General features: G+C 40.1%; 1 protein-coding gene across 4 annotated transcripts in view; it reads left to right on the plus strand.

Annotated features, from left to right (window-relative positions):
* The window catches only part of disc1 (DISC1 scaffold protein), a 45786-nt gene extending 33427 nt beyond the window's left edge, over nt 1-12359 (plus strand). For 3 of the 4 annotated variants that reach the window (XM_056435135.1, XM_056435136.1, XM_056435137.1), the window contains 3 exons: nt 1396-1440; nt 7239-7355; nt 9527-12359. In XM_056435135.1, the coding sequence (XP_056291110.1) occupies nt 1396-1440; nt 7239-7355; nt 9527-9721 (357 nt within the window). In that variant the 3' untranslated portion in view covers nt 9722-12359. Of the gene's footprint in view, nt 1-255; nt 292-1395; nt 1441-7238; nt 7356-9526 lie in introns of those variants that run through there. The other variant, XR_008834207.1, reaches the window with a different exon arrangement.
* The last annotated feature ends 218 nt before the right edge of the window (nt 12360-12577 follow it).

A 12577-nucleotide genomic window follows, 5' to 3' on the forward strand; every position in this document is an offset into this window, starting at 1 on the left:
CTATGATTATAATGGTGTTAATTGGCAAAGTTCCAACTTAAAACTGAAGCTGTGGATTTCTATCGATTTTTATATAATTCCTCTACTGTTGCATCCTCTTACCCTTCTCTCACAATTGTGCTCTGTGCAACCATACATGTAAACGTTGCATTGATGTCTACTTTCCCAGCCCTGCCTAACGGCCTATTTCAAACTGCATGGATCTATTTTCTGCTTTCCCTTTGTTTCCCTCTGTTTTTCTTGCTCCTCCCAAAGCCCGGCCCCTCCTAACATTTCTCCGAGACCTAAAAGGTGAGACAGCCAACCATTTCTGTCTTTTGTCTCCGTTCCGTGCACTCTATTTTCTGAATGCTTTAAGCGAGAAACACTTGTGCTCAATGGAGCAAAAAGGTCGATCATGTGGCTCCAAAAATACATTGGTGAAGTTTTAGAGTCGAGCATGAGTGCTGTACAAATTAGAAATGTCCTTTGGGTTGAATTTGATTGAACAAACTACAATAAAATGAGTCTATGACGTTCATGGACAGAGATGCAAAAGCCATTTCATGCTCTTTTCAACATTTAACATAAATGAAAACATATTGATCCCCCAACTAACCATCTAACATGTTTCATGTAAGAACAAGCATCTTGTAATCTCTCTTTAAGGAGAAAAGATGGACAGCAGCACATTAAGTGGACACTTTATTATCTTTTATTTTTGGGGAAGCATACACTACAGAAAAGAATAAAACATCTTGATATTGTATTGATATTTTGGCCATTTAGCATCTCCCAGCATACTGAATATTTAAGAACCCACATATCAAAAGGCTTTGCAACTGACAATGGAGGAGTATTTTATCAGTTGGATGCGAGAAAACCGTTTTAATCTGTTGCTAGAAAACTGCTTGTGACAGATTATATGTTGCTGTAAAATGGATGAAATTGCAGAAAGCAAAGAAATTCCAGTTTCAGGTTAACGTTGAAACTAACTGATCTCAGATTCTGGATGAAGAGTTGTGTTCACTGGAGAACCTGCCGTTACCATAATTTATGATTAAAAAAACAATTAAAAATGAGCTGATTAATATTTGTTGTTACTTCTTATGCACCTACCCTAAAGCCACACACACAATATGTCAGCCTCCAACAGGTACAGCAATAATTACCCCCTTCCTTCGTGAAGAATGTACAATTACACACTTTGAATACTAACAAAGGAAACCTGCAGTACAGATGAGCTTGTTAATCTACTTTCTCCTGGTCAGTTTTGGTGATGACTAATTACAAACTACACTCATGATGATGTTGCACACATACAGTACACAGCCAACATAATTGCATTTTCAATAATTCATGAGCAGGTTTATTTATGACTGTGTGGCCTCAACAAATCTTTCCCTTTTGTTGCAGAAATTGGAGGAGTTTTTGTTCTGCATGGAGGATAATCCCCCAGAGGTTGGTAATTCTAACAATGTCACTGTATTGTGGAATGTTTCCGGTGGAATTAAAGTGTCAGTTGCATTGACACTGGGCTTACTGGGACGCAGAAGAGGACCATAACTTAAGTGTGACCTTTGCCGCCTTTCTGACTGACCGATCAATACTGATCTACATGAGAAGCGTTGGTTGTTGACGCTGACTGAGTTTGCACAAAGACCTTTATTTATACGGGGCAGGGTTTTGCCGAGTATGTATGTCCTTTCAGCGCCTCCCAGCTTTAAATTCATACATTTATATTCATTCACACCTGCTAGCCAAATGGGACAGGAAGGGGGTTCCGAGAGAGGGGGGGGGGGGGGGCTACCTGTCCAATGCAAGATTTAAAACAAGAATGCAGTGATGTGAGTCTGATATTGGTGGAGGCGTGTCTTATCCTGGCTGTAAAGATGTTACACTTGCATGAGACTTTAGTAAGAACAATCGCTTGGGGACAGATAAGCCTCCAGGGGCAAGGATAAGGTCAAAAAATAAAATACAATAAAAATAGATTTATCAGTGGCAATACACCACAGGTGTCAAACACAAGGCAAATCCGGCCCACCACGTCATTTTATGTGGCCCGACAGCTTGAAAGACATATGATCGTCTTTTCTTTAAGAAATTAAAGAAAAATATCTCGTGCTTTTATTTTGATGGTTTCAAATTAAATGAATTCATGTTATAATATTAGAGAATTATACAATATTTATACACTCAAATAAACAATTAAATGCAAAGAGAGTTATTTAACGATAGCCTATGTTTGTGAGTAATTTTGTCACGACTCCAATGTTCAGGGCAATCAAAAGGATTTATAAAAAAACAGAAAATCACAGCTATGCTGGAAAAAGACTTCAACAAAGTACAAAACAAAATCACAACTATGCAGGAAAAGTAAACCAGGACAAAAGACTACACTATCAAGAATGATCAGGACGAGACAATAGACAAGACGATCTGACACAAGACACAGGTTTAAAATACATGAGGAAATGGGGAACAGGTGGACACAATCAGGGGTGGAGCAGACAATCACACTAACGAGGAAACACCGGGGAAGGAAATAAAGTTTCTGAAATGAGAGAGGACAGTTACTACAAAATATAAGCAGACATGGAAAACAGGACTTAAACCTAAAACTTAACACAACCGACGAGACATGACAACTTTATACAGTGTTTCAGTTACAACCAGCCCTTTAAGGGGAGCCATGATGCTAATGTGGCCCACAGTGAAAATGAGTTTGACACTCCTGCAATATACCCATTATTTCTGTAAATAATTAACTGAAGACGATGCTAAGTCTTCGCTTTGGACATGCATCAGTCTTTTAGCACAATACCGTATTGTTGCTTTTATACGGATCAGTTGTAAAAATGTAAACGTCTGACACTGATAGTGTTATAACTCACAGAGCTTCTGTTACCTTAAGTAGCATGTTAGCTACAACTAAATTTACGCAATCTGCTTGAGACAGTTGTCATTTTTCCGCCGCCAAAATCTTTGGACTCCAACGACAAATGAGAACCCTGTTTCCGTCTCCCTCTATCTGAAATCAAGGACCCATTTTTTTTTTAAATAACAAAAATATATACAAAGAATTCTGACGCCAAATTTGCCACCATTATTATGAACTGCTCACGTGTTGTGCGAGAATAGAAAGCTCAGGTTGGAATGATGGACGAATCGATGGACGAATCATTGATAAAATTGGGACTGGATGGTGTTGTGACGGTGCTGTGGAGGAGCTGGACTCTGCCCCGCAGAGCACCTGACCTCTTTCTCCTTTCCATAATGACTTTAAGTAAATGATTTCCACTTAGCCGCCGCCAAGCTGCTGCCCCGCCGCCACAATGGAGATTGATTGGTGTGTGTGTGCAAGTGTGTCTTTACTCTTGTAATCTCGACTAATTGTTCTTTCATCCTCTCAAGGTCCTTACATCTGCTCCTTCATACTGACCCACACTACCAAATCAGTTTACATACTTCATCACACTGAAATGTTGACCGCTTTGGAATAGATTTGTTAATCGGGACGCTTTCATTATAATGTCATGAGATTGTACAGCCCTGTTTGAAGGGATGATTGCTGTGTCAAAAATTCCATATTAATTGTTGGCTATCTTCATTTATTGGTGTTGCCGTAACTAATTGAATAAAATACATGTGCCGTCAAACTGCAACAGCAGCAAGCCAATCAACTTCACAAAAAGAAAGATTTATATTTTTCCAATACTTGTGAACAATGTGTCTAATTGTGCATTGTGGGACATCAACCAAACACTCTACAATGAAAGCTTCATTCCATTTCCACTTCACACTTAAAGTGACAAAATGAAGTATAACCAAAACTGTCAGTACGCTTACTAGAACAAAGCTGAACAGTTAATGGATACTATTGTCTGCAAAACATTATAACAAATTGTGAATAGTTGTCAGGCACATTATTGATTAAATGTGTTTGTTTTTGTAAAAGACATTTTGCTTTCATTATCAGTTGCACTTTGATTTATGTATAACAGTTGCGTATTTTGTATAACTTCCTGTTGGTATTTAAAACTAAAGTTTGTTGATTTCTTTTAAATTAAGGACTGAAACAATAGGCCTGTACGATAAAGTCGGACAGTGGGCTGCCCTCTCTTTGTTGATTAGTGACTAATCATTCATTTATTTTTCGTCTTAGGTCAATTGAGATCTCTAGAGTTAATCATTCTTCAACACAGGATTAAAGTGGTGCTTTTGTGTGATTCCTTGAGGAGAAACTCAGTTGCACAGATCGTTCAAAAAAACTCTTGTTTTAAAAGAAACAACTAATAGATTATGTGTACATAAGTATGTAGGTTGGAAAGAAAACAAATCCAGTCATTGGTCAGACTTCAGAAAGAAGCTTTGGAAAACCAAAAAGAAAGTAAAAGTGGTCTGCACACATACTTTTTTCAATAGCCTTAACTTTGTCCCTTTTCCTCAAAACCGACTTTGAATTAGTGTGTGTAGTCCAGTCTTGTAGAACATGAAGAGCACCTCATAATGTCACTGCACTTATTTGTAAATGACAGGCAAGTGTGGTAACTCACTAACGAGGCATCAGGGATGACAAAGACACTAGTTAATCCCAAACTAGCCAATTTCCTTCCGATTTTAAAATGAATTGCGCTACTTTATTGTTTCGTACACCCAATCGTGACCTTGAGAGTAATACCAGTGGAATATAATTGCTTTGAATCGCCTCTTACCCATGGGAGCATGCACAATTACCTGCTGTCGCTCACTCATTATTGCTTAAATAACCATATCAGCGCACGCATGAATCTGAATCTTTAATTTATATTCAATCTGTTCATGCTTCTGCAGCCTGCTTTGTTTACCTTTTGTTGTAATAACACAATTACTAATGTGCATCAGGCATAAACACGACAATACATGTATGCCGTAGATTCTATTATACAAATTGGCGTGTTGTTGAAATCTCAATTCCGACGGTTTCTTGTCAAAGGCAGCTGTAGCTGAGAAAGACATTTGCATTGAGTTGATCACCTGCGGGAGCAAAATAACATCTTTTGAATGGTTGTTTAAAAGTTGTGTGGGTGCAGGGATGTTTTCCAGTAGTGTCATTCTGCTCAATGTCTTCTATCCTGTGGTCATATTGACTTTACAAACGCTGACTGGAGGCTGTAAAGTGTAGAATCAATCAGCTGCACAAACACGGGGCTCTTATCTGCTAAAGAAGCCCCTAACCTTGACAAACAGCTCAGTCAATCCATAAATTGACTGTTTTGCTTCTTTGGAGAGGAGTGACGCCTGAGGACAGATCTGTGTGTTTGTTCTTTTGAATGCCTCGCACACAGAAACATGATGTTAAATATTTTGTCCTGTGAGCTGTTCTCTCTTTAAATCATACTGAAGTCCTTAATTGCATCAGGGAAGAGTTGTCGTCGAGCCTCAAGCTTTTTGTTGTCCTACATTTCTTCTGGGGCGTTACATCATTTTGGAGAATCCAGGACAGAGACCAGAAACGTGGCTTTTCAGTCATTGTTGTGACACCTCTGGAGCTGCAGGGAGTTGATATGTTATACCTGCAAGCTATGAGTCAGAATCGACTTTCTATGTGTTGTTTAACGGGAATGCGTGTCCCTGTCTGTTTGCTTGAAGTAAATCGGTGTACTCCTGCGTGTGCATTTGTGTTCTCTCCGCTTGATAAGTGTGAAGAAACTAGGACACGATGTCTGCAATTGGGCCTGTTCTAAATATGGCCAGCTCTGCCCTCTGAATTCTCCGCCCTACTGCACTCTGCTCCTGCACCACCCCTGACATTTCCACCAGCATCCTCAGGTGATGGGCAGCTGAATGTTGTGCACACCGCCCCCCCCGGGGAGTTGTGTCCATTCTGACTACTGCCTTACCAAACAAAAATGTTGGCAGCCTTGTATCTTTAGTCCGCCCATGCATCTACACTCCACTTCAGACTTGTGTCTGGTTGAAACAGTGTTGAGAATTTAGTGTGAAACAGAGGAAATGAGTCCTGGAACACTGTGAAGAGCTTTGTGTGACGCTGTGACTCATGGTCATAAAAGCACATATGCAATTTAACATTATAAAATTGGTGAAAGAGAAAAACAACTCAATGGACTTAATCCCTCTTAATGCTGAACAGCAAAAAGTGTAACTGAAGTAGGCCTCCTAACAATAACTTTAATCGGTATCTATTACATTTGATATACAGTATTCAACTTTAATATTATAACATATGCCACAATGTGGGGAAATCCAATTCTGGTGACCAACATAAGTTTATGCAGCACTTCAATTCAGTTTATTTTGTATATGTATGGCTTGTGTCACAAATAAATTCTAAGCGTTAATAGTATTATTAGACTGCAATTCGGCATCATTTTATGAGTAATGACTAATTGGTAGAGTGTACAAAATCCTTTTGTGTGCTCCCAGATGACATTCTAAAATGAACAAAGTGCACAGTCACACGCTTAAGGTGTCTTTCTGTGTTATCGCTTTCATGCTTTTAATAGACCTGATGAACTAACAAAGTACACAGAGTCAGAAAGAAAGCACAACAGCTTTCACAGCTTCTTACCTATTAATTATAACCGCACTGACATGCATACATTATGCACATGTTATATAATGCTACATGTCCAAATGCAGATGAATTATAAGATCATTTCCTGAACAGAATTTGCTCGTAGTTTGGCTTTTGAAATCATGCTGCTATCGTTTGCTTTCTGACCACAAACAGACCGCATCACAGACTATATCTTAAACAGACCAAGAACCACGTTTTCAGTCTCGATTTGGTTGTTTGGTCCGCATCCGGATTTGATTGAGCGCTTTCAAACCCGCATAAACCGATCGTTCTCACCGGGTAAACGGACCCGGGGTTTGTTTTAACCAAACTAAACGTGTGGGTGTGAAAGCACCATGATAGTCAGGATGTCTTTGCTTTGATTTTGACCACTCTCTTACAAATCGGTCTCTTTTGAGTTTCTTGAAGCACAATACTAAATTGCTGGTGTACCCCTTTAAAGGGTACACCTTCAGCTTCATTTTCTGCCAATCCATTTTGCCAAATGACTCCAAACTTCTCGCTATTCTAGTTCTAAAAACCCCCATAATTTTTTTTAATTTAAATTTGCTTGTTTTTATCGTCACATAGACTTGTGTTTAATCCTTCTCAACACTAGACCCATATATTTGAACCATTGCTGCTTCAGTCTCCTCTTTCTTTTATTAACCGCCATTGTCTTCCTTTTCCTTGCCAGGATGGGTGCAGCGCGGCTGCAGACCTGACGGAGCGCTGCGAGCTGATCAGTGGCAGAATATTGACCTTGGAAGATGAATTGCAGACGGCCATACTGAACCGGGATCAGGTCCTCACCCATATCCTTTCATTGCTCTATGAATATAAGTACATCATATAAACCGTGTGTGTGTGTGTGTGTGTGTGTTCCTGTCTCTGTCCATCCATCTTAAGGACCTAGTTACTTCGAGGTCTTCCAAACTACCTTTAGGCACATTGATGTCCTGCAACTTCAGCTTTCGATGAAAAGATCAACCTGTCTTATTTGACATTATGAGTCCATTCAGGGAGGGAATTGAAGATAAACGGGGATCAGAGGATCTCTCTAGACAGGCTGGACGTGCCACCTGGAAGAGGTAATGGTAAAAGTCCATGTGAGGTTATTAGAGGGCGCTTGATGTGGGCTGCCAGTCACCACGGGCTGAGATTAAAGTCAGCCAACAGGAGCAGCGCCACAACAGAATGTCACTGTAATGTCCATCCTCCTGCCGACCCTCGCTATCTCTCCTCCCCTCCTCCCCCTGTACACAAATTACAATTTCCATGATAATGACTCAAGTGAAACAGTTGAAGCTGATTACAGGTCACAATACATAATTTTCCGCACTAATTAGAAAGCTGATTGGAAATAGATTCGTGTGATATTCTCGCTCAATGTTTCCCCTCTACACTGTCGGCTTATTAAAACAGATTAAAAAGGTGATATTTGAACTTTTACCATCCAACCTAAAATGTATTTATTTTTACGCATCATTTCTCGGGCTGCCAGAAATACCTTCCTAATCTGATGAAGATATTTACCTTCGCATTGAAAATACGGAAGGTAATGTTTTGATCGCCGTGTATTTATTTATTTATATGCGTGTTACTCGCATAACACAAAAAGTATAAAACCGAATCGCATGAAATTTGGTGGGATGATTGGTTATTATCCGGGGACCATTTGATTAGATTTTTGGATCAATCGGGTCAAAGGTCAAGGTCATGAAAAGGTCAAAATCTTCTTTTTACCATAGCACGGTAAATTTGTATCCAATTGGCATGCAACTAATGCCAAAATGTTCATAATTCAATGCCCACTCTTGTGATATGCGAAGGTATGCGCTCTACCGAGTGCCCATTCTAGTTATTAAATGTAATGATTTCTAAAAATTATGCGTTATGCGGTACGTCCTTCACTCTCAGTTGAAGTGTGGCCAGACTTCTTTACCATCTGATTAAAGATTCACCTCCCCTGCTGTGCTGTCAGAGGTCAGTCCAGGCTCCACCAGTGTTTGCATGATATCATTGCAGCCTGGCAGTTGGAGCCTGCTTCTCTCCACCTCTCTGTTTCCGTGTCCTTACATGTCATTCATCTTAGTATTTGGAAGTCAATGCACTCATGCACATGCACTGTGGACACTAGAGGACACTGAAGATAAAGGAACATATTGTTGTTGGGTTGCAGAGATGGAACAGAGCATGCACTTGAGATGATGCTCCTGTTGCCATAGTGATAGGGACATCAAACCTATAATCTCTAAGGGTCCTAATTAAGTCCCTTCTCTTGAAATAAGGCGGTAGATGGGGAACCGCAGAGATAAAGAAAAAAAAAGAAGCAGATGGATTGGCAAAACTGATGTGGTTGGTTTTTAACGCCAACATGCTTCTGTACTTTATCATCCTATTCGGAGCATGTCGCCTTAAAAGTGTTGCAAACTGTTAGGTTTTATGAAAAGCTCTTTAACGGCTGGTTAATTATTAATGAGGACAATCTGTGTCCATTCAGACAGTAAAACGAGCCATCAGGCCCCATCTGTCATCAAAGCCACCCCTTTGATTTGCCACTTAAGATGGACACTCACACGATTAATTTGAATTTCTCAGCAGGTTAAACAATCCTCCACCCCACACACACTGATGACAGCCTCTATCCCGTTTATGAATAATTTAGCTGGGCAGTCTGTTTGCTTGGGTCCCCACACTGCCGCCCAGCTCCAAAGACGAGAAGAGCTCATGAATATTGAATTGGATGGGGTTAAATTGGGTATGACTTGATGATTTGTCCCAGAAATCAGTTTGGTGGCCAAATTGGAGATTGATGACTTCATCAGCTTGTGGCTGTCCTCCACTATTACAGTTAGCGATCGCCGGCCACAAGTGTCACATTTGCCCTGTTTTTCGTCTGCTGGCAATGCTTTTTATTTCCATGTAAGTGTGATTCTCCTGTTTGCATCTGCAGCATCAGATTATTCCTTAACGCACACTGCACAGTCGTTGGAAAAGGAGGTTCAGGAAGTAAAAGCCACTTTACAAACCATGCTCGCACAGCTCGAAGTGGAAGAAAAGGAGGAAGAAGAAGTGAACGGGTTACACGATGACGACCTTATGAAGAATGGGACTGAGGAGGAAGAAGAGGAGGAGGAGGAGGAGGACCAGTACTTCAGTGACAGCTGGGGCATTTGAAATGGATTTGTGTAGGGTTTTATGACCACTCATACACAGACCCGCTCCCTGAGAGCCTGACCTCAGCTTTGCAGTTGGAGTGACCCCATATCAATTTACTGTAAAGCCTCACAAGCAGCCTCTGTGGTACTGCCGAAAGTTTCCAATACAAAGCTTTGGGGAGTCTGTGTAGCATTGCATCCATTTCCTTTTCTAGAATGGAAAAACATGAAGGATTTTTAGATAAATGCAAAATGTATGACACTTTAATCCAATTTTTAGGAGATCCTCAAATCTTGCCAGTCTAAGTTTAAACAGATAAAGAGCGCCTCAGGCCACAGAGTCAACAAATGAAACAATTTTTAAAATTAGGATGTTTTTGAATATTTAAATGTCTTACAATCAATTAGGTAGAATGGTTTAATCTGTATTTACTGAAAAAAACATTACTGTGAAACTGATTAATACTGTTGATTATTTAGTTTATTGGGTGTTTTCCCCCAGTAGGAGATATCTATCCAGGGTATTTCGATTCAATGACAACAACTGAAAACTATATTATTTTTAAATAGCGAGCCTGAAACCAAACTCACATAATCGCTTGTCACAACCACCTGTTTACATTTTGGCTGAGGACCAAGTAGACAAAAAAACCACATTTTTCTTCTTGCACACATAAACTAAAAAGCATGTTTCATCTTTTGGTCAGCTAGGCACTTTTGTGTGTTTTTAGTACGATTGGACTTCAGTTACATATCATTTTGTCCATGAAATAACTCATTTGTGGTGCTACAGAATGGGAGCTAACTTGAACACTTTATGGTTTTCTTCATGTAGAAAAATGTAATCTTTCGATTTTTTAGCACTGTATGCTTGGAGAGATGCTCTGTATTTTAAATCACATCCATCACAATAGTCAAATTGTGTCCCATGCATGTAGGAAATATTGAAGGATAAAGTATCAGTGCACACGTAAGTAGAAGTTTTTTTTATAGTTTGTTTTTCTAAAGTCTTTGTATCTGCCACTGATTATGTGTTATTTCTATTGTACTTAATGTCTGCGCAGAATCTTCATTCCACTGGGTGTCATATGACTTTTTGCCAGAAACTTTTTTTTACCTTTACCCATTAATCAGTTGTTGTTTTTTGTATCTACTGTGCAGCTTGAACTGGCTGTATCATATTTCATATTTATTCCTTACAGCATCTCACTAATTACAGCATGTAACATTCAGCCGCATGTTGTATCCCGCTGTTTTCTTCTTGTGTTGTGTAGCTGTAGCCCCTCTGGTTATTTTTCCCACATATAAAATGTGCAGGCAAGTGAGGGCAGTAGTGACATGTAGGAGACATCAATACGGTAATAAAAGGACCTCTAGTGAGGTCTTTAGGGGATACACAGGCTTCTATTGTTATCTCTCCTCAGCAGCGGCGGTGTGGCTAATTGGGAGGCAGCCTCACAGAGCACAAGGTGGGGGGAATGGGAGGATGTGGCTTTGTCTCCATCTGATTCTGCCCTGTGTTTTTTGGAGCAGGGGGTGGATCCTCAGAGGCGTGTCTGCAGTCCCGCGCTCCGGGCCGTAAACACAACTGAGTGTTCAGGTTTTTTTTTTCCAGCAGCACAATGGGCCTTTCTCACTGGCAGGTTGCAAGCCACTTGCCAGGCCAGAAGTCTCCACATCTGTCAGCGTCAGGCGGCACACAGACAGAACCTGGCACACATACCTCCCTGACAAACACCCCTGCCTCCTAATTGAATCTGTGCTTGTGCCATACTGTGCCCCGCACGGCAGTTTTGCTCATAAAATGGCCACGGAGAAAAGCCCAGATGGTTTTCAGCAGGCTGATATAGCAGAGAGATATTTCCTGATGTAAACGCAGGCGCCATGCAGTGCAAGGTCCTTTGTCTCTGCAATGTGGTTGCTATGATATTGCACAACATTATTTTTATCTGTTTTCCACCCATACTTTTCTTCATACAGTCCAGCCCTCCCCTTAGTTACTGATGACAAAGGCAGATTTACAGAGTCCTCGATTTTGATTAAAAGCAGACAAAAGCAATAGCTTAGCTTCGCTTAGTTGATTTAAGTTAATGATTTAAATTATTATTCATAAACATCATCTCCGGATCATTTCCCACCTGTTCCTGGCTGACTTAAAATGAGTGCATAATGAGTTCTAAATATGCACTTGCATGATATTTACATGATATTGTGCTAAAGCTGTATGTGCCAGGCACAACACCACTGTCTCTGCAGCTCCACTGCACTTCACATGAGGAAGAATCCAAAGATTGACAGACCTGCTGTGCCTAGTTACAGTTGCTAAGCTGTGATTGGACTATTTGCTATTCTGGGGAGCCGGTTGGCAAATGGGTTGGATGGTCTCCTGGCAGTTTTCTATTCATGCAGCATGGCACTTTAAAGTAGAGTAAATCAATCAACATAAAGTCATAAAAATGTGCCAGCGAAGTGAGATGAATTGGTTCGTGTCCGATACTAAATTGAACATTTTTTATGAATTTTCATTTGTCAATTTGATTTTCATACACACATAAATGTAAATGTATTCTGTCTGTGTTTAAACTAAAAAAGAGAGATGGATGAAATAAACTAATTTAGCATCTAAAAAGGACAAGTGTTGTTCCACCCCTTATCTACACGTTTCTTTGAATTTATGAATATCATTTCATGAGTAAATATGACTGAATGGATGATTCTAAGTGTGTCTGTCTCAGGGGATTTGGGTCTGAGATTTGGATTTGTTTATTTGCTACCCTGCTGAGTTGTTATGTTGTCTGGCAGGTACATGTACAAACTCTCTGAACCATGGGAGAATCATATCGTGTTTACCTCTCGCATATAACGTCTCAGACAC

Source organism: Pseudoliparis swirei, chromosome 17, assembly GCF_029220125.1.
Source record: "Pseudoliparis swirei isolate HS2019 ecotype Mariana Trench chromosome 17, NWPU_hadal_v1, whole genome shotgun sequence".
Taxonomy (NCBI): Eukaryota; Metazoa; Chordata; class Actinopteri; order Perciformes; family Liparidae; genus Pseudoliparis; species Pseudoliparis swirei.